Below are 23,278 nucleotides of genomic sequence, written 5' to 3' on the forward strand. Positions count from 1 at the left end.
TAGACAGTTTTACTGAGATATAACTGTCTAAAAAAAAGGAATGAGAAGATAGAGACTAAAAATTCAGCTCATGGCAAAACTAATTTAAGTGAGTGGCTGCCATATTGGACACTACAGGACCTAATCAGGAATTTTCTAGTTTTTAGCACTTACTCAGTAACTAAATGAAGCAGCTTGTTCAAATATCTAGGCTTGTCTCTGGCAGGTAAATGCTTAGTAGAATTGAACTCGAATAATAAGTAAAGTGTTATTTTATAAAAGCTTTTTGATCAAATGTATTTCTGTTTTTAAGTTTATTCTAAATTCTAATTGGTTCTTCTGGTTTATCTGGTTTGGCTTTGAGCCAGAGAATTTCTTTCTCAGAGTCTAGAACTCTGCTTCTTGTGTATGCAAAACTAGCTTCAAACAACCTTATAGGCTTAGAGTTTGGGAGAAGTGGTCTCCATTCAAAGGAGACTTCACATTGGGCTCAGAGGACAGGTGCTGGAGAACTGAGTAGGGAGAACCAGTTCTGGTATTGCTTCACAAAGCAAACTCTCACACTTCATGTACCTGCAGGTAACATATAATAGTGGGGAAGTGAGTGTGACCAAAACAAAGATTTTTATAATTATCTTTCCAGGTTAGTTTGTGTATCACTAGAATGGTTTGATAGAATATTTGCATTATATTTTTATTGACTAATTCTATTTAAATAGGGTGTTCAATATTTTTATGTTATTTGAGTTACTAGATCTTCTAAATCTTATAACAATTAATTTTTGATAAGTAATTAAAAATTTTCTCCCTAATTGTATTCAGGTTATGGTTAATGATTCAAGTCTATTTATGTTCCTATTTCTGTAATAAAGAAAACATTTCAGTGTAGTGCCATTGGACATTATAGCTCTAACAAGGTTAGAGAAACCATGTAATGCACAATCACATATAAATGGAAATAGAAAAATGAAAGTTGATTGTGTATGAAGTAGATTTCATTTGTTTTGAGAGACAGAGTACAAGTGGAAGAAGGGACAGAGGGAGAGAGAATTTCAAGCAAACTCCATCCTGGGCATGGAGCTTGAACTGGGACTCAATTCCACAACCCCATGACCCCTAGATCATAACTCGAGCTGACACCAAGAGCCAGGTGCTCAAATGAGTGAGCCATCCAGGAGCCCCTATTTATGAAATCTTTTAAAGTATTTTTGGAGTATTCTGACTGTCAGGGTGATGCAATGTCTGGAAATGAGGTATTCCAGTCTGGGACCTAGATAATGGTAGTGCAAGGACGGGATTGACAGGAAGACTATGAAGGAAAATAGCCTACTTGCTGACTGATTGGATATAAGGAAGAATCAGAGCATGGGAAATTATCCTGCTGGTACAGCCTGCTGACTTTACCCATGAGGAAATGGCTATCTGGAGAAGTTAGAGACCCTAACTTCTAGTCCGCAGCTGTCTATAATAGTCCATTGCTTCAGATTGGTGAGGTGGTTTAGGGTAGAGAAGAAACCTTGTTCAAGTGAGCTTCTCTTGCAAGCTTCCTCATGAAACCTGGACACATCCTAGGACTCAGTTTTTTCAGTCCTCAGATTGAGTGCTCTACATGGTCATACAGGGTTTCTCAGTGAACACATCAGAAGAGTTAAGGAATGTATATGGGGGACTGGTTTTGGACGTTCTGGATTTGCAGGACTGGAGGATAGGAAAGTACCTGTTTGATTTATTTTGCTCAACATCAGTCAGAGAAAGACAAATACCATATGATTTCACTCATATGTGGAATTTAAGAAACAGAACAGGTGAACATAGTGGAAGGGGAAAGAAAAATAAGTAAGACAAAATCAGAGAGGGAGACACAGCATAAGAGACTTAACTGTAAGAAACAAATTGAGTTGCTGGAGTGGAGGTGGGTGGGGGATGGGGTAACTGGGTGATGGGTACTAAGGAGGGCACATGATGGAATGAGCACAGGATGTTTATCTGCAACTAAACTCTACCTCTGAAACTAAAAGTATACTATATGTTAATTAATTGATTTTAAATAAATAAATAAATAAATAGTACCCATTTGGCATTTCGAAACTGGTATCATGCTGTGGAGAAAGAATGCAGAGAAATATTTGCATGTTACCAATGTAGAGATAACAGTCTTCTATTCATGCTGTCTCCAAGTCACTTATCTTTGCAGAACTGATGCTATGTTCTCCATTATCAGAGGAGAACAATATATACTAGTCTGAAGTGACTTCCCCTAATTCATAATATCATCTGCTGTCTCACTGTATGAGTTCATTAATGCGGCTCCCATTTTTAAATAATTAGGTTGTTATAATTTAAGTGCACATACTTTCTTGTAAAAGAGGAAGATAAGATGAAATTTAGTATTCCCCACCATCCTTACTTTTTCTTTTAACTGAATATTCAGTAACATATCAAGTCTCACAGTATGTGAGATTTGGAGTTTTAATGTGTGGCTGGCAAATAAAAGGTACTTTAAAAACTGGTTCTAGGTAGCTCCTGTATCATTCCTCAAATTGATCTTTTCAAACAAATTTGTCTGTTTATTTTCCTCCCTGTTAAAGTCATTAAGGAAAGTTAAATTTTTAGCATTAAAGTCTCCCCAAAACATAATTATTGAGTTGCTTTTAGTGATCTTTGAATTTTAGGGATAGTGTGCTTTAGTGAAAATAGGCAAAGAATCAGGAAAAAACCTCAGGCACAGAATCAGCCAAAGAATCAGGCAGAGTTGGGGAAAAACCTCAGTCATGAAGTTAACTTCTTGCCATAAGCCACGCCTACCTGCACTGGTTTCCTTCAACCTAGAAAATCAGGCTATGCTCATTTCTGTCTCTGAGTGACCATGTAGTAATGCTACTAGGTTGTGTGTGCTGTTGTAAGCACTTTCATTGCCAGTGCTGTTTCACCTTAGTTCCACGTTCTTTCTGTGAGTGGGAAACCGAAGTTTTAAAAAAGAACAAACAGATGGAAGATCCTAAGAATATTTTAGGATTCAACCTAGAGATGAGAAATTTATTTATGAATGTAGTGATATATGTGTACTATAAATATAGTTTTGTTGTTACATATAAAGATGTTTCTGGCAAGTCTTTCTTAAAAAATATTTATTTATTTTAGAGGGAGAGAGTGAGCATGAGCAGGAGGGACAAAGGGAGAGGGAGAGACAGTGTGAAGCAGACTCTATGCTGAAGGTGGAGCCCAATGTGGGGCTCCATCTCATGACGCTGAGATCATGGGAAGTCAAGAGTTGGATGCCCAACTGACTGTACCTCCCAGGCACGCGCGCCCCCCCCCCCCTTTTAAAAGATTTATTTACTTAGAGAGAAAGAGAACGTGTGCATGCACCAAGTGTTGGGGGGGGGCAGAGGGAGACAGAATCCTGAAGCAGACTCCTAGCTGAGTGCAGAGCCTGGAGCCTGATCAGGACCTTGAGCTGAAATTAAGAGTCGGCTGCTTAAGCACTGAGCCACCAGGGCACCCCAGGTCTTTTTCAGTCAAAATCAATGACAACTAAGAAATGTTACGAATAGTGAAATACTTTGAACATATAAGGAAAAAAATATTTGTATCACATTGGGAGAAATTACCTGACTGCATGTCCTCTGAGACCTTAAGGAACCAGTCAGATAACTCAGGATGACAAAGGACTTTGTTTATTCATGAAGTTTCAAAACAAGGCTTTTTTGAGGCTTCAACAAACTCCAGCAAATCCACATAAAACTCTGCATGTTTTTTAGATTCACTGTAGATTAGTATATCATAGATTAGGAACAGATTACCCTTTTTAACAAGGTAGAAGTTTTAATTTGATTTTTGATGGCTTTTTTGGGAGGAGATTTTTATCTTTTCAAGGAATAAGACATCAAATTATTTTTTATATGTTTACAGAGCTTCAGGGGTTTAATTGCTGATATGATTCTAGGGAAAATAAGTCCTAGAAAGAAAAATCGCATTATCAAACTCATTTCCTTGTGTTACAGGTAAGAAAATTTTGTTAGGTATAATTAGGGGAAAAAGATCTTAGAGTAAACTTATAAACACTAAACAATTTGAAACAATTAGTCTCAGAAGATTTAGTTTGTTCACAAAATTTTCTTGCCTCTGACCTTATTTTATCATTCATCCTGGCCAAATGTATTGACTAAGACCTGAGTTTTTCCGATTAATAACCTTAACTGCTTGTTGGTCATGGAATTTAGGAAGTTTAGCCAAGTCCAGCTAGCTAATTTCAGTGAACTTTTTTCAGTCTTCATTTTGTTTGACTGTTTGGTACATTTGACATTGTTGACTATACTGGCTAACACTTTGTCTCATTCTTGTTTTTCTGCTTGCTTATTCTTCTGTGTTTGGCCTTTAAATGTTGGAGTTCCTCAGTATTTGTTTCTAACTCTCTCATTATTTTATGCCTGTGTGGTCCAATATAAGAGCTATTAAATTAATTAAAGGTAAATACAAATTTAACTCAGTTCCTTAACATACCAGCCACATTTCAATTGTTCAGTAATCATATGTGGCTGCTATATTGGATAGCACAGAATGAACATTTCCATCACCACAGAAATTCTGTTGGGTAGCACTGCCTCTACCCTTTGTCTGGCTAGTCTTCTCTTTCCCTTATCTATATACTGATAAGTCTCCAAATTTCTATCTACAGAACCTCTGTTCTCTACTTTTCTACTTTTTCAGTATTTTTATTTGGATATCAGAAAGGGACCTCCCAATGAAAATGTCCAAATCAAAGTACCACATAACTGGTCCCCCTCTTAGTTTCTTGTTTTAGTGAATGGGAATACTGTCCGTCCATATGCCATAAAGTAGGAGCCATTTCTTTCATCATGTACTATGTCTAGTCCATTACTGCAACACAGATTGTCCTCCTAAATATATCTCAACTCTGTTCTCTTTTACATAACCATCTTCCACTACCAGTCTCTCCTGAACAGTGGTAATTGCTTCTTAATTGGTCTCCTTCTATCTACTCCTGCCCCTATTTAATATATTTTTTCATACTGAAGTCAGAATGATTAAAAAAATATGCAGATGTCATCATGTTACCTTCATGCTTCCAACCATTCATTGTCTTTCCATTGTTCTTAGACATGCAGCCTACAAGATTCCTGCTTGCTCGGGCCCCTGTTTCTGTCTTCAGCCTCATCTCTTGCCATTCCATTCCCTCTCATTGTACTCTAGCCACACTAATGTTTCTTTTTCCTCAACTCACCCTGATTCATCCTCCTCATATTCCTTGCCCTTTTTGCTGATTCTTCTAAGAATGCTTACCCTCCTTTCAGTCTCACTTTGTCTAGGTGATTCCTATTTATCTCTATATTTTATCTCAAATGTGACATCTCTGATCACAGCCCCACTTTTCCTGATTCTGGGTAGATAAGAAAGCTCTTGAGTTTTTAAGAACCCTCATATCAGTAGAGAATAATATACTCTGGAGGAAGTCTTAATCACCAGAAGTAGGTCTTTAGTCATTCAGCAAACTTTTTTTTGAGTGCCATTATGTGTTAGGCACAGCTGTGTAATGAAAAAAACTGTCTCTGACCTTAAGGAGATCATAGTCTGACAAGGAGACAGGGAGACACACCTACAGAACTATAATACAATTTGATAAATGCAGTGAGACTTACATGTTCAGGATTTAGTAGTGGAACAGATGTGTCGAGCAGTCAGCTCTACTTGGAACAGAGGTCAGGAAAGACTTTTTCTTGAGAGTAGCAGTGTTGAGTTGGAAAGATTGAGTGGCCCTTGTTGAGTGGTTTATCAGGTGGAAATGGGTAAATGGTACCACATATCCACAGACCAAGAAGACAGGTGTGGAACAGCCTCCTGTGTATAAGCTTTGTCAAGTGAGACACTTTGTCAAGTGAGACATTGTGCTGGTGCTTGGCATGTAATGAAGAAATAAGGCTTGATAGGAAGACAGGGGCCGGTACTAAAGAGACTTGTAAGCTATCCTAAGATGTTTGGGCTAAATCTAGTAGAACAGTGGTTTTCAAACTATAGTGTACATCAGGATCACCTGGAGGGCTTGTTATAATGCAGATGCCAGACCCTACCCCACAGTTTCTGATTCTGGAGATCTGGAGTGGACCCAGGAGTTTGCAGTAATGCTGATGCTACTCATCCAGGAACCACACTTTGAGAGCCACTTCTGTAGATTATGAAGAGCCATTAATGTATTAATGTTTATATTTTAGTACCCAACTCTTTAGCTTTTTATTTACAATTAGAACAGCCAGAGTAGTTGAGTAGTAGTCTGTTGAAATAAGTGAACTGCTATGGTCTGAATGTTCATGTTTCCCCAATTTTTTTTTAAAGATTTTATTTATTCATTTGACACAGAGAAAGAAAGTACAAGTAGAGGTAATGGCAGGCAGAGGTAGAGAAAGAAGGGAGCCTAATGTGGGGCTTTTTCTCAGGACCTGAGATCATGACTTGAACCAAAGGCAGACACTTTACCTGGCCACCCAGGCACCCCAAGAATTGAGTTTTTAAATGGCCCATGGCGGCCAGGTTTGCTGCCCCTGCCTTTTCTGTCATGCAGGTCCCTGGAAGGTCACAGACCTGTCTGGCTTTCTTGACCACACAGCCTGCTGCCTCTTGGCAAAGGCTGGACATGGATCTTGTGTCTCCCAAAATTCTTACACTGAAATCCTAACTCCCCCAACATGATGGTATTAGGCAGTGAGCTCTTTGGGAGGTATATAACTCATGAGTGTAGAGCCCTCATGGGTGGGACTAGTGCAGTACTTTTATCCAGAGGCTCCATGGAGATCCCTAGCTGCTTCTACCATGTGAAGACATGGCAAAAAGGTGGCCATCTGCATCCTGGAAGGGGGCTTTCACTAGAATCTGCCCATGCTGGCACCCTAATCTTGGATTTCCAGTCTCCAGGACTGTGAGAAACAAATTTTTGTTGTTTATAGCCACCCAGTCTGTGGTTTGAGGTGCCTGAATGAACTGACACTGGCCAACTATAGGAATTCTAAGTAGTACTGGGACATAGAGATTGTCCCTGCAGTTTGGTGGATATAAGTCTAGGATTACAGTTCCCTTTTTAAGGCCTTCTTTTCTGTTCTTCTGTTCTGAATCCTGAAATGTTACGAAGAATAGTTAAGGTGATTCAAGAGTAACATTTATTCAGCTGATGACAACAAAGGACATGATGTTGATTTGAGTCTGCTAGAAACTGCAAAGTATAAATAGTATACACTGGGGAGTAATATAGTATAGGTGGGGAGGCTTTGTTCAAGTTGTGCATCTTCTTTAGAGTTTAAGTAAACAGCTTTGGAATTGAATATGTCAAGTAGAACTATAGAAGATCTTCAGAAAATATTACGTATGTGTATGGATAAGAACCGTAATGATATCCATTAGGAATTATTTTAATAAAGATAATGTGTACCTTCTTTGTCTGATCTTGCACTTAAAGATGCCCCTGCCTGAAAGAAGGGAGCTAATCTGTAGACTTTAGTGGACTTCTCAGGGTCCTTCCTTGTGTTTTGATGTGATCTGATTTTCTAGCATTGCAGTAATCTGATAAAAACAGTTCCTAATTTATGAATGACCTAAACTTGGAAGGCACCCCAGCCCATGGCTACTGGGGCCCCTGCCAGTGTTTCTTCCTGCCCAGCCCTCATACACTGAGTACTGCAGCCTCTGCTATCCCTTCTCCAGCATCCCATCTGGCTCCCTGGTCCCCATCCATATTCTGCCTAGTGGGACTAAGGGCTCAGGGCACTTCTGTTACTCTCTATATAGTCCCAAAACATTATAGCCAGTCCTCTTACCACTTCTGTACCTCAAGAAAACTTTAATCATCCCGTATTGTGACACCCACATTTATACAAATGAAGTTCAGGTCCAGAGATGGTAAATAATATGCCTGGTGTAATTAGAACTAGTTAGTCATACATAGATTTGGAACTTGAACCCAGGTCTCCTGATTTTTAGTCCTGGTCTCTTCCCACCACACTGCTCACTCCCATGGGTAGATGTTATGAAAGTCTTGTTCAAAACTTAACAAATTATTGGGCTGGATCTGTGTTCTAAGTGTATGTCTCGTGCCTGTTCAACTCATGGTTTCAATTTGGGAGCAGGACTCTCTTAGTTCTTGTGTGGATTTAGTTGATACGGCATTATTACTTTAAAAATGTATTGCAAGCATGTCGGGGGCCTTTAAACCAAAGGAAATGCTGGAAGTTTCAGTACTTGAGACATTAAAGGAAGAAGAAAAGGTGTACTATAAGCTTCCCTGACCAGGCAGGGCCAGGTCAAACTACCAGCCCTCTGTAGTCTTCTCCACTGTAACACTAGTACTTCCACCACCAGCTCCTGCTGTGACGTCTGCTTATTCCTCAAGTATGCTTTCTGCTAAAGTGGAGTGACACTTTAGACTGAAATTCAGGTGTTTGATGTGGTAAGAAAATTCCATTTGTTCTTTTTGAGAAAGAACATACTGGCCTCAAGTAGAAAAGTAAGATAAATATATATATATACTTTAGTTCCTGGGCAACTTCTGAGGTGACTTTCAGATAATTTTGAAGAAATTGCTGATGATTACTAACTACTGAGAATTGCTAGTTTCATTTTAAGAAGTCGAGCACCATTTCTCATGGTGGAACTTGACTATTCCCTAGGTAAATGAATACCTGTTCCTTGAATCCTCCTCTCAAGAGGGTTTATTAAAACTCCTATTTACATGTACCAGAAAGATTCAAATGATTGTTAGTTTGTCACTATGGACATGAGTTGAGGAATGGAGGCCCAATATTTTCCGGTGAGGAACTCCTTTAATTCCTTACCTCAAGGGTCTGGGGGGCAAAAGCAGGCTGCTGGGGAGGAGAGCCACATGTTGGGGAGTCAGGGGAAGGGGGCAAGTGTGCAGCCTTGTCTTCTTAACTATCACAGAATTTGTACCGCTATATTAGTACTTCTTCGTGGGGTGGGGGTGCAGGGCACAGTCCCCCCACCCCCCACCCCTCAGGGTGCTAGGGACATTTGACAGTGTCCAGAGACCTTATTGGTTGTCCCATCTGGGGGAAGGAATGCTGCTGGCACCTAGTGGTAGAGGCCAGGAACGCTGCTCAGCATCCCACAATGCACAGGATGGCACCCAGGAAGTTTATCGGGCCCAGAATGTCAGCAGTGCTGATGATGAGAACCCCTGCTCTGTTACCCATCAGCTCCCCCAGTCAGCCTGCTGAGAGTGCTGCTGGCAGGAGATGTCTTGGGATTCGGTAGCGTGCTATGAGAAAGGAAAAAATACCTTGCTCCTGACATTTTCTAGGACCTGAAAAAGAAAGTGGGGACATGTTACTCTACTTATACTCGTGCTATTTCTGGAGTCCTTAGTTTACACTGTAAATGACTTCAATGTCCTTTGCTTCATTAGAAGTTGTACCTAACAGTTCTCCCTGGTGTTTGTATTTTACTGCTAGACACTTCACTTGCTTGAGGAAGAACTGTATTGTGTGCAGAAGGTTTAAAGCAGAAAGCAGTGGCAGATGTTGTCCATAGGTCTCCTGTAATGTCTTCATAGCCAAAAGCATTCACCCAATGTCTAATCTGAATTTCTTTTCTCAGCAGAGGAACCCAATGAACCCATTTCCTTTTGTTCTGGCCTCAGTAGAATCTGGACTATCCAGAAGGAAGAACAGTAAATATTTATAATTAATTGCTTTAGAATATTCTATCACTTGTGTGTTCATCTCGGCACCAGTTTCAAGAACCGCTGCCATTCATGTTTCACCTGCTGCTGTTCATCTTCTTGGCCTTCTTTTTAAAGCTAGGTCAAACAGTTGTGTGATTCACCAGTTTGTAACAATGCACAGTGTTCCCTAATGCTCTCCGGAGAGCCAGCCATGTGAATCTGGCTTGAGCGGGGCCACAGTGTGTTGTCACATACCCACTGGCCTTTACTTTTCCATGGCCTGAATATTTTCTGACTGAATGGGTTTTCAGGTCACAGAGCACATTCATGAGCATCGCTGGATTTACAAGGATTTCGGCACGACACACACAAGGGCTGCATGAGTTCCATGTTAGTCATTTAGCACTGAACGTGGCATTAGTTTTCCAAGGCAAAAATAAACAGAATTGCCTAATCAACAAGCTGCTGTCGAATTTGTTAGCAACAAGCTTTGTGATCAGACAATGGCATTGTGTTCACGTGAGCAGGCGACGTTCAAGTAGAACATGAGAATATTCTTCTCAGCCCTGCAGCTGGGTTTTAGATGCAAGTTTATTCTCTTTATTACTTTTTTTGGGGGAATTTGCTTCTAGTTTTTGTGCTTTTAGAAAGGCTTTTATGCTTTCTTAAGAGAAGAGTTTGGTTGTTGATTAATGTGTGTCAATTCCTTCCTATATGTGGCTCTTTATTAGCCCATTTTAACCTCAAATTAAAACTGCGCTCTAGATTTATTTTATAAAAGGCAATTATTTTGTTCCCAAACTTTAGGATATTTTAGTATGTCTAACATTTGGATTTTAAAGATCTATGTTTTAAAAATGAAAAAATTTTTTTCTGAAAAATTAGCTGTTCCAATCCACGTATTTCATTTGCTTACCCACAGAAAGCATCCTAGCTTGTGATAGACTAATTTGGAGGCGGACTTACACTCACCTTTATTTTCCCACTAAGGGGACTCTGAAACACTATTTTTTATTCTTTAGATTGTCATAATTATTATTATTAACCTTGGGTTAATTAATTCTTTGGTCAGGACCTACCAGTCAAGTATAGGACAAGTTAAGAAACTATTATTAAAGTCGAAAGCATTTCCTCAGGACACGTACAGAAAAGTCATCCTATACTATCTGACAGACCCTCTGGAACAAGGAAATCTGTTGACCTGAAGTCATTATTACCCTTTGTGCTAAGTGCTGAAAAAATCTGCTTCTGAAAGATAAAGTGTTTTGTGGTACTCATCTAAGTTTTTTCAGTGAATTTGTTCAGCCTGCTTGGGTATTGTTTCAGGCATTTGCACAAATTGACTAAGTGGGACATGAGAGAGGTAATGATCATTCTAGGGATTGAAGGACTCCAGCAGAGTTCTATAAAACATTACAAAGTGTTCTATAAAACACTTTCAGGGGCACCAAGAAGCAGAATCCAGCTTCCTTTATTACAGGTACTTCCGATCTGAGCCAAGCACATTATGACTCCCTTTCAGAGGGTGTGATCTATCTGCCTAGGTATATTTATATTTATCCAGTGGTCACCTAGTCCCCAAACATTGTCTGAAACAATCTCAGTTTCTGTAGTGAGCTTGCTCTTCTGCTTTCCATAGAGGATTTCCCACTTTCCCACTTCCCCACTTTCTGCAGGCCTCTGACACTTGCCCTTTTTACTTATCTCACTGTAAGCAGATAACCTTACTCACTACTTCAGGGGAATGGAGACCATATGAGGAGAACGGCCCCAGCTTGCAACCATCAGTCTTCAAACTTGGTTTGTAGGTGTGCCCATCTCTTCTGCCTTCTGTGTTACTGTGGTGGAGGAGCTGGCCTTTTTCCAGAGCCCTCTATTTACCTGTCATCTGGATGCCACTCCCCATCATCACTTCTCTTTCTCTTTGAGTTGATTCCTTCTCATCAGCAATAAAACCAGCTCATCTCTCTCCCATTAAAAAAAAAGAAAGAAAGAAAGAAAAAGAAGCCTTTCCTCATTCCCAATCCTGCTTCTACGTTGTGTGTGCCAAGCCAGTCCATTCTCCACAGGGAGATGACTAAATACTTAGTCATTTTTAAAAATCAATATTGTGTAAGTTTTTTGCTTTTACTTGAAATTATATAATGCTAACATAAGGAAACATACCATGGTAAATGTTTTTGAATTAAATCTTAAAAAATTCTTGCTAAGATCATTAACTCCTAAGTGGCACAGTCAGAATTCTGATTCTAGACGCTAAAGAAAACGCTCCATTATATTTAACATGGTGGTTGCTAGTGATTGACAATAACAGGTTTGGTGGAGAGAAGGGGCAGAAACAATGTTGTCAGAATAAAGTGAAGAATGGGAGATGAGGATACTCTGTTTCTCTCCTTTAGAGCCCAAGTTCTAGAGAGGCCCAATACCTGAAACATAGTAAGCACTTAGCAAAATGTTAGCTCTATGTTTTTTGACCTCTCAGGAATGCTTGACACAGCTCATTCACCCAATTCAACAAATATTTAATGAATTCCCACTGTGTTGCCAGGCACTGCTGTAGGTGCTGGAGACACAATAGTGTGTAAATAAACAAAATGCCGACCTTGATGAGGACCTACTTACAGGATAAATAAGTCGAATATAAGTGTGGTGATAGGTGCTATGGAGAAAGTAAAGCAGAGAGGGAGAAAGGCAGGGTTGTAGGCTGGGGTTGCTGTTAGAAATAGGGTGCCCAGGGAGGGCACCCCCAAGACTGAACTGAGGATCTGAAGGAGGTAAGGAAGTGAGCCCTGCAGATCTGGGGGGCGAGGGGGGTGTACCATGAGAGGATGAAAGGGCCTTGCTGAGGGAAGGCATGAGAAAGCCCTGAGCAGGGAGCCACCCAGTGTGTTCAGGAAGCTCATCACCAAAGCCCATGTATTATGTGAAATGTCCAGAATAGGCAAAGCTATAGAGAAAACCCCATAAAAATGCCCAGGGCTGAGAGGGTTGGGTGACTGCTAATGGGTACCTGGCTTCTTCTGAGGGTGATGAAAATCTTCAAAAAAAGTGATTGCGGTGATGGCTGCACAGTCTGTAAATATACTAAAAGCAGCTAAACTGTACACTTTAAATAAGGAGAATCATATAGTCTATGAAGTGTATCTCAGTAAAGCTTTTATTTAAAAAAGGCAAGAGCCCGTAAGGAAACTGGTGTAATTACTGTGGAGAGCTGGGGAGGATGAGGCTGGAGTGTGTAGGGCCTCTGTGCCCTTAAAAGAGCCTTGCCTTTCCCTGCGGGTGAAATGGGGGCATGGGGCAGGGTTTTGAGCAGGGGAATGACGTGACTGGGTTGATACGTTACATAGGTTAGCCTTGGCTGCCATGCTGACGACTGAAGGGGAGGCAAAGCCGAAGGCATGGTGACCACTACGAGGCTGTGTAGCACCACACACGAGATTCTGTTTTCCCCGTGTTGCTGAAATTCCTTCTTTGGCTTCTCTGTAAACCACACACTCAACGTTCATCTTCTATCTCTCCTTTACCATCTCCTTTGCTAGCTTTTCTTCTTCTTTCTCACTATTAAATGTAGGGTTTACTTAGATTCTGTATTGGGACCATTTTGTCTTCTCTGGGTTGTCTCACCTCCTCCTGTGACTTGAGTTACCATCAACTGCTGAATACTTGTCAACTCCACACCTTCCATCTCTGCTCAGGGAGCCAAATGCCCTCAAACTCTGTTCTCCTGTTCTTTTGCTGTGCTACAAAAACCATCCCAAAAGGCAGTGTCTTAAACAATAATCATTTCTTTCACACACATGTTGGCCGTTTGAGCAGGTTTGGCAGGGATGACTCTTCTCTGCTTGACTGCGGCTGGATGCCCCACCTTCAAGATGGTGTATGCACATGGTGCCAAGTTGGTGCTGGATGTGAGCCGAGGCCCCAGCCAGGGCTGTGGTCTGGGGGGCCTCTCTGTGTGGATCTCTGCATTGACTGCTTAGGCCTCCACAAGCATGGAGGCCTTCTGGCTGGGATTTACCAGGTGGCTTAGGGCTCCAAGTGTGTGGCCTTTTACGATCTAACTTTAGAAGTCATGGCATTGCTTCCTCTGTAATCACAAACCCACCCTGTGCTCAAGAAAATGGAACACATACCCTATTTCTCAGAGGGAGGTTGTCAAAGTAACATTGATCGAAAAGAGCAGGTGGGATGAGAGATCTCGTGAGCACATTTGGCAAATATCATCTGCCACATGGTCTGCGGTTGAATTTAAGATCTTTCATAACCGTGCTTTTTCTGTAATGTTCCCTGGTTTGTAAGTGGCCCCACCACCTCCATGGCTGCTCATGGCAGAAACTTGGGAGCATCTTTGATACCTCTGTTTTCTTTACAGTCCTCAGCTGCCTGTCCTCTCCCATCTGGTCAATCACAGAGTCCTGTTCTCTTTATAAATCATTCTCAGATCCTTCCAGTCCCCTCTCCTGCCATTGCCGTGACCCTGGTTTAGGCACCTGCTTCCTCGGTTACTGCAGTGGTCTTCAGCTGATTCGCCTTCTTACGGTCTTTTGCCTTCCAATTATTTTTTTATCCTTCCTGTATAATCTTTAAAAATACAAATCCATTTATGACATACTCCTGCTTAAAACCCATTAGAAGCTGCTCAGTGCTATTGAGCTAAAGACGGGAGTTGTTTCTATGGACTAAATGGACTGAACAGCTTTGTGTCTTCTGGCTCCTGCCTCCTCCACATTTACTTTGGATCCCCAGCTCCCCCTTGCATCTGCTGCACTGGCTCTTCCAGGTCCTCCCAGGCTCTCTCCTTCTTGCCTCAAGGCTTTCACTTTCACACCTGCTGCTCTCCTTGGGTGCCACATTCCACTGCTTCATTTCATTTGAGTGTAATTTGCTCAGGGAAACCTGGGTCAGAAGCACTGGGCAAGCAGCTCAAGGATACCTGCACATTTTCTCTGTAACCCATATACGCTCATAATTGCCGTTGGTATCTTTGGATTTCTGCCTTGCTAGGCTTTAAGTTCCATGAGATCTAACAATTGGTCTCGGGTCCCAAATGCCTAGCCAGTGCCTGACACACAGTGAGCACTCACTGCATGCTTAGGAATGACTCTGCATACGTGATACATGCGTGTATTTAAATACGCATATGCACATGTACATTGATTGTGAGTGTAAGCGTACAGATGAGGTGTTTTTTTTTTAAATGTTTCATGCCTGAGTAGGATTTTTCAGTGGTATATTTAGAAATTAATGATACTTCTATTTGAGAGTGTGTATGTCTGTATGTGTGTTTAGCATGAATTCTCTTCTTTAGTACCCACTGTTCAAAATATACCACATCAGACACCAGTCTTGTTCAGAGTTGTTACATTCCCCTTTTTATACCTTGTCCTCTGACTGGGTCCTGTCCATCCATCCCATTCAAGGTAAAGAAACTGCTGCAATGAAAGCTGATCTCCTAAGGGCCAGGAATATGAAAAGGTACATTAATCAACTGACTGTGGCAAAGAAGCAGTGTGAGAAGAGAATCCGAATCCTGGGAGGCCCTGCCTATGACCAGCAAGACGAGGGGGCCTTGGATGAGGGAGAAGGACCTCAAAGCCAGAAGGTAGAGCTGTGTGGTTTCTTGTTTTGACCATTTCATGTTCATTATAAACACTCATGTAATCTCCCATCCGGTCTTTTAACTTTCTGGTATTTAGCATAGGACATACATTCCAAAACAGAGACTCACATGTTTGCTCACAAAGAGCTGTATTACTTGGTGTCCTTGACTTCTGTGAATGGTAACAGGTAGGATAGGTAGGCACGGGGTATATGTATGTGTGTGTGTAGGTGCCCCCGTGTGTTTTCCTAACCCACAAACCCTGAGGCACACACTTACATTTACAAAGGCCCAATAGAGTTACCCACTACCAGTTGGATAGAACTAACCACCTATGGAATAGAAGGCATCTTGTAAATAATTTTACTTAGCTCTCACCACAATTCAATGAAATTTGAGTTTCTTGATATTTCCATTCTACAGGTTAAGAAACAGAGTTGGTTTAAGTGAATTACCTAGTGCCACGTGGGAAGAGTCAGAATTAGATAAAAACCCAGATCTAGTTGCTTCACAGTCTGAGTGCTTTCTCACTAAGCCATACTATGTCAGCGACTGTTTTTACAAGAAAACTTTGGACTGTCTGATACTGGGTCCTCAAATCATGGAGCTTAGGAAAGTGTCCTAGCCCTACCTCAGTACTGTTCTTACTCTCAAGGACCCAAGCTTGTCTTCCAAGACCCAGGGAATGCTAGGGTTGAAGGGAACAGCAGCGGCACTCCCTGAGGAGCTTGTTTGTACCACTTGGGAACAGGACTTCAAGGCAATCTCCAAACTTCTCTTTTATAAGATGGCACTTAGTCACAAAGAGGCTACCATCAGTATAATTTGACTGGTACAGCCTCTTACCTCACCTGTTTGGGTTTTTAGTCTCTTGATCTTTTCTTACTCAGTTCTTGGTTTGACTTCAGATGCCTATCTGTGACTTTTCCCTTCCTCCTCGCTCCAGAGATAGACTTTGACCTTTTTTCTTGTTCGTGGCCCAGTCGCCATTAGAACCTCTTCAGGATAGTTTATGCTTGACCTTGGACCAACTAACACAAGCCAGAGTTGTTCTTCTGCAACATCTTAGACAAGTGGCACAAATGCAGCCCCGAGTAGCTCTTGTTTTGTAGAAGGGTCTCCCCTACCGCTGGAGATCTGTTTATTTTGCTCTTAGTAAATACACATTTCTGCAATTTTGGCTTTGTGGTCCAAAGTGAAAATCTTGCCTTTTGGTGAATGTTAGAGAGAGAGTGGAATTGGCAGGTTAAATATTGTCCTTCTTTCCCTTTCTCCTCAGCCTTTGGACTCTTAGATAGATTTCCAGCCACATTTGTCACAGAAAAAGTTCTCTTCTTGTGTCCCATATGTTCATTCATTCATTCATTCATTCATTCAACAGACATTTATTGAGGGTCCACGTTCTCTCAGTTATAGTGCAAGGTACTAGAATACAAAAGGTATAATAAGATGGAGTCCCTGAAGGTTGCTGGGGGGTTGTGGGGTAGGGCTGGGGTGGCTAGGTGATAGACTTTGGGGAGGGTATGTGCTATGGTGAGTGCTGTGAATTGTGTAAGACTGATGATTAACAGACCTGTACCCCTGAAACAAATAATACATTATATGTTAATAAAATAAAAAAAAAGAATCCTGTACAATTATAAAATAGAAAGGTAAGTGATCCAATGGAGATTAGAGATTTATACCTAGAAGGCCCATCTAATAGTTTGCCATCTAGTTAAAAGATGATGTGGTTTTAGATCTTATAGTAGAAGAAAACCTTGAGAAATGTAAAAGAAGATCATTTTAGGAGAACTGAATGTGATTTCAGTACATGTTATCCGGCAGTATTTACTAGAAGTAGAATTAATCTGGTTTTAGCTCCATTTTGACTTGTTTCTTCAGATATTTAGGAAAAGAGCAATCTATTGCTGTTGCAACAGTTTAACCTCAGTAAAATTATTTCCTTAGGCTTCAGGCTGAAAGCCTTAGATAATGTTGCAGAATTCTCATGTTTATGCTGGATTGTTTTCTTCCCAATGCTCACTTTTTTTTTTCCACATAGGAATGAAATTATATGGTATTTGTCTTTCTCTGACTGACTTATTTCATTTAGTGTAATACTCTGTTGCAAATGGCAAGATTTCACTCTTTTATGGCTGGATAATATTCCATTACACACTCGTGTGCTTGCGTACACTTCTTTACCCATTTATTAGTCAGTGGCCACTTGGGGGGCTTCCATATCTTGGCTATTGTCAATAATGCTGCTATAAACATCAGAGTGCAGGTATCCCTCTGAATTCGTGTTCTTCTATTCTTTGGGTAAATACCCAGTAGTGCAATTGTTGGACTCTAAGGTAATTCTGTTTTTAACTTTTTGAGCAACAGTGCACTAGGCTTCTTTTTTCTCCACATCCTCACCAACAACACCTGTTGTTTCTTGTGTTTTTGATTTTAGCCAATCTGACAGGTGTGAGATGATCTCTCACTGTAGTTATGATTTGTATTTCCCTGATAATAATTGATGATAAGCATCTTTTCATGTGTCTGTTGGCCATCTGGATGTCTTCTTTGGAGAAACATCTTTTCATGTCTTCTGTCCGTTTTTTAATTGGATCATTTGCTTTTTGGTGTTGGGTGGTTTTGGGGTGAATATTGAGCCACCCTTAAAACCCAGGAAAAAATCCCATTTGATCATCGTGAATGATTTTTTTAAAATGTATTGTTGAATTCATTTAGCTAGTATTATGTTGAGAATTTTTCCATCAGTCTTCATCAGGGATATTGGCCTGTGGCTCTCCTTTTAAGTGGTGTCTTTATCTGATCTTGGTGTCAGAGTAATGTGGCCTCATAGAATGAATTTGGAAGTTTTTCTTCTTCTATTTTTTGGAATAGTTTGAGAAGAATAGGTATTAATTCTTTAAATGTTTGGTAGAATTCACCTGTGAAGAAATCAGGCCTTGGACTTTTGTTTTTGGGAGTTGATTACTGATTGAATCTCTTTGCTGGTTATTGGCCTGTTTAAATTTTCTAATTTGTTTTGGTAGTTTATATGTTTCTAGGAATTTATCCATTTCTTCTAGGTTGTCCAATGGCACATATTTTTTCATAATATTCCCTTGTAAATATTTGTATTTCTGTGGTATTGGTTGTTATTTCTCCTCTCTCATTTGTGATTTTGAGTCCTTTTTCTTTATTTCTTGTGAAGTCTAGCTAGAGGTTTGCCAATTTTACTGATTTTTTTCAAAGAACCATGTCCTGGTTTTATTAATCTATTCCATTGCTTTTGTTTGTTTTTGGTTTTTGTTTTAGATTATCACTTATTTCTGTCCTAGTCTTATTTCATTCTTTCTTCTAGGTTTAGGTTTTATTTGTTGTTCTTTTTCTAGGTTCTTTAGGTGTAAGTTTAAGTTATTTATTTGTGATTTTTCTTGCTTTTTGAGGTAGGCCTGTATTGCTATATATTTCCTCTTAGAACTGCTTTTGCTGCATCCCAAGGTTTTGGACTGTTGTATTTTTATTTTCATTTATTTCTATATAATTTTTAAAATTTCTTCTTTGATTTCCTGGTTGACTCATCCATTGTTGTTGTTGTTGTTGTTGTTTTAAAGATTTTATTTATTTATTTGACAGACAGATCACAAGTAGGCAGAGAGGCAGGCAGAGAGAGAGGAGGAAGCAGGCTCCCCGCTGAGCAGAGAGCCCGATGCAGGGCTTGATCTCAGGACCCTGGGATCATGAGCTGAGCCGAAGGCAGAGGCTTTAACCCACTGAGCCACCCAGGCGCCCCTCATCCATTGTTTAACAGCGTATTATTTAACCTTCATGTAATTTTGGTCTTTACAGATATTTTTTTGTGGTTGATTTCTAGTTATAGCATTAGCATTTAGCATAGCATTGTGGTAAGTAAAGACGCATAATATAACTTTGATTTTTATTTATTTATTTATTGAGACTTGTTTTGAGGCCTAACATGTGATCTGTTCTGAAGAATGTTCCATGTACTCCTGAGAAGAATGTATATTCTTCTGGTCTAGGAGGAAATGTTCTAAATATATGTTTATTATATATTTATAATATACATATGGATATGTGTGTGTGTGTGTTTGTGTGTATATATATATATATATATATATATATATATATGGACAGACACATTGCTGGTCCAATGTGTCGTCAAAGCCATTGTTTCTTTGTTGATTTTATGATTAGATGATCTGTCCATTGATGTAAGGAGGGAGTTAAAGTCCCCTGCTCTTAGTGCATTATCATCATAAAATTCCTTTATATTTATTATTAACTGTTTTATGTATTTGGGTGCTCCCATGTGGGGTGCATTAGATATTTACAATTGTATCTTCTTTTTGGTTTGTCCCCTTTATCATTTATTATATAGTGTCCTTCTTTGTCTCTTTGTAGGGTCTTTGTTTTAAAGTCCAGTTGTCTGATATAAGTATTGCTACTCCAGCTTTCTTTTGACATCCTTTTGCATGGTAGCTGTTCCTCTGTCCCCTCACTTTCATTCTGCAGGTGTCATTTTTTTTTTTTTTAAGTAGGCTCCATGTTCAGTGTGGAGCCCATTGTGGGGCTTTAACTCACGACCCTGAGATCAAGGCCTGAACTGAAATCAAGAGTTTAATGTTCAACTGGCTGAGCCACCCAGGCACCCCTCAATCTGCAGGTGTCTTCAGGTCTAAAATGAGTCTCATACAGGCAGCATATGGATGGGTCTTATTTTTTTTATCCTTTCTGTCTTTTGATGGGAGTGTGTGGTCCATTTACATGCAAAGTAATTATTGATAGATACATATTTATTGTCATTTTATTTCTTTTGTGGTTGTTTCTGAAGATTTTCTCTGGTCTTTTCTTGTTTTTTTCTTTTTCATGGTTTGGTGATTTTCCTTAGCGATGTATTTGGATTTCTTTCTCTTCTTTGCATATTTATTAGTGGTTTTTGATATATGGTTATCATTAGGTTTGTATATAATCTATTCTGCATATAGTAGTCTATATTAAATTCATGGTCATTTAAGTTGAACCCATTTTTTATTTCTCTCCTTCCCATGTTCTAGGTATATGTTATCATATTTTACATCCTTTTGTGAGTTCCTTGACTGATTTTATACTTATATACTCATTTTTACTGCTTTGGTGTTTCCTTCCTATGTACTGTCATTTTTGGTTTCTCCTTTCTACTCACAATTTCCCCTCTAATATTTCTTGGAGGGCTGGGTTAGTGGTCATGAACTCCTTTAGTTTTTGTTTGTCTGGGAAATTCTTTGTCTCTCCTATTCTGAATGATAGCCTTGCTGGATAGAGTATTCTTGGCTGCAGATTTCCTATTCAGCACTTTGAATATGTCATGCCACTCTCTTCTGGCTCAGAAAGTTTCTGCTGAAAAAGTCCCTGATAGCCTTATGGGCTTTAACTGTCTTCTTTTGTCTTACTGCTTTTAAACTTTTTTCTTTATCATGTGTTTTGCCAATTTAATTACAGTATGTCTTGATGTGGATCTGGTTTTGTTGATTTTGTTGGGGGTTCTCTGTGCCTCCTCGATCTGAATATCTGTTTTCTTCCCCACATTCAGGAAGTTTTCAGGTATTATTTCTTCATATAAATTTTCTGCCCCTTTTTCTCTTTCTTCTTCTGGGACTCCTGTAATATAAATATTACTACATTTGATGGAGTCACTGAATTCCCTATTCTCATTTTGCATAATTCATTTTTTTCCCTTTTGTTCACGTTGGTTACTTTCCATCACTCTGTCTTCTAGGTCATTAATTTGTTCCTCTGCTTCTTCCAGCCAGCTGTTCATTCTTACAAGCATGTTTCCCATTTTGTTTATTGAGCCCTTTGTCTCTGCTTTGTTATTCCTTATCACTGTGTAAGACATGTAAGACACTCACGTCTTTTACTCTTTTCTCAAGTCCAGTGAGTATGCTTATGATCATTGCTTTCAGTACTCCTTAAGACATGTTACTGATACCTGTTTCACTTAGCTGTCTGGCTGTGACCTTGTCCTGTTCTTTCATTTGGGATAAATTTCTTATTTTAAAAAAGATTTTATTTATTTATTTATTTATTTGATACAGAGAGACAGAATGTGTGTGTGTGTGTGTGTGTGTGTGTGTGTGTGTGTGCCAGAGGAGGGGCAAAAGGAGAGAGAAGACTCCCTACTGAGCAGGGAGCCCAACATGTGGCTCAATCCCAGGACCCTGAGATCATGACCTAAGCCGAAGGCAGATGCTTAACTGACTGAGCCACCCAGGTACCCTCATTTGGGATAAATTTTTGTCTTCTCATTTTGTCTACATCTCTGCCTATTTCTCCTCTTCTTGAGGGTAATGGCCTTCTGAAGAATTGGTGCTATAATGTCCTACCATGTAGTATCCTTTGTTTCCCAAGCCTGGTGATTCTGGGACTGTCTCCAGTATGTGGTGTGTGTATTCTGCTCTTTCGTCCTAGCTACTTTATCCTTCAGGCCAGTTATCTGGAGAGGCTCTCTTTGGCTGTCGTGGGCAGTGTTTGGTCCCTGCACTGAATGTGGCACATTTTAACCGGGTGTGCTCAACCTGCTTGTGAAGTGAGACCTATCACCACTGCCAGCAGAGCTACAAAACTCCTGAGTCAGGACATGTGTGAGCAGGTGTTTGGGCTGGTCTTCTTGGGGAGGGGGCCTGCCATGCTGGGACTGAGGCAGACATGACTGTGAGGGACAGTTCCACTGGAGCACAAGCACAGGGGGTGTTTGGTATCGGCAAGTTAGGTAGTGAGTGTGGGCGTAGTGTTGTTTCCCGCAGGTGGCCCTGCACTTATGCTGAGGGGTTGGGGAAGAAGATGGATATGGCCAGTTCCTTTGTTCCCAGAGTGGTCTCTCCATGAACACTGCCTCTCTGGGATACATTCTGAAAGGAGTGAATAACCTCCCCACTGTGTGCCCTAGGTGCTCTTCAGATCTTGGTTTCCATTCTGTATGTCTGCAGGTTGTTTGCCGGCCTTCTCTCCAAGAGCAGCATAGTTCCTTCCAGGCTCTATTTAAGAATTCCAGGCTCTAAGAACTCCAGACTTCTGGCCCCACTGGTTGCCAGAAGGCACGAAATTTGAAATTCGGCCCCTCTTACTTTCTAAGCCAGTTACTGTGGGAATTTGTTTCCCCCTGTGCTCCCCTGTCTCCATCCTTGTCTGTGACCCTGGCTCCTTCCTCACAGCAGCACCGGGATCCATCAGCTCTCCTGAGCCGCATGTCTGTATTTCCTACTTTTTTAATGTGGCTCTTTCTCTATCTTAAGTTGTGGAGTTTGTTCTGCCAGTATTCAGGTCAGTTTTGGGGGTATTTAGGGTGATTTGATAGTTATCTAGTTTTGTTTGTGGGACAGGGTGAGCCTGTGATCTTCCAAACCACTGTCTAAGATCAGTTTTCATATCAACTTATATTTGATCCAAGACCCATCCAAAATGAGCACCCATCCAGTGTAGCTCAGGACTCTGCACTTGAATATGAAAAGATACCCTGACTTTTTGTTTCTGCTGGAGTTCTCGTAGAGCATTTTTCCTAAATGTAGCTTTCCTTCTTGAATTCCATGCTATTCATAGTTTGCTACAAACACAAATCAGGTAATTCCTTAAGGAGAGGAACTGTTTAATTATGGTTAAGAAGCTGTGCTACAGAGTCAGAAAGCCTAGCTCTCAATCCCACATCTACTGGGATTGACTTTGGACAAGTTAGCTTCTTTGTACTCCATTTGTAAAATCAGGATAATTGTATATACTCTTTGGGTGACAACCATTAAATAATGCACATAATGGGATAAGTACACCACTTGGTATGTGAGCACTCAGTAAATATTTGTTATTACTGGCATTGATTATTATGGGAGTATGTTTAGTGATGATATAGATGTAAGAAAAATCCAATTGTAATCTCTCCTTTTAGGATAAAACATCATTCCCAAGATCCTAATTCTGCATATTCTCATTAGTACGCTGGAGATAGTCTCATGAGTATATTGTAGATATTCTGTAACTAGAGAATC

General features: G+C 40.3%; 1 protein-coding gene across 1 annotated transcript in view; it reads left to right on the forward strand.

Annotated features, from left to right (window-relative positions):
• Window positions 1–23,278, forward strand: part of SNX25 (sorting nexin 25) — a 122,521-nt gene that overhangs the window by 66,623 nt on the left and 32,620 nt on the right. The window contains exon 7 of the mRNA XM_080797277.1: window positions 15,085–15,266. Within this exon, the coding sequence (XP_080653403.1) occupies window positions 15,085–15,266 (182 nt within the window). The remainder of the gene's footprint in view (window positions 1–15,084; window positions 15,267–23,278) is intronic.

Source organism: Martes martes (assembly GCF_963455335.1).
Source record: "Martes martes genome assembly, chromosome: 2".
NCBI lineage: Eukaryota > Metazoa > Chordata > Mammalia > Carnivora > Mustelidae > Martes > Martes martes.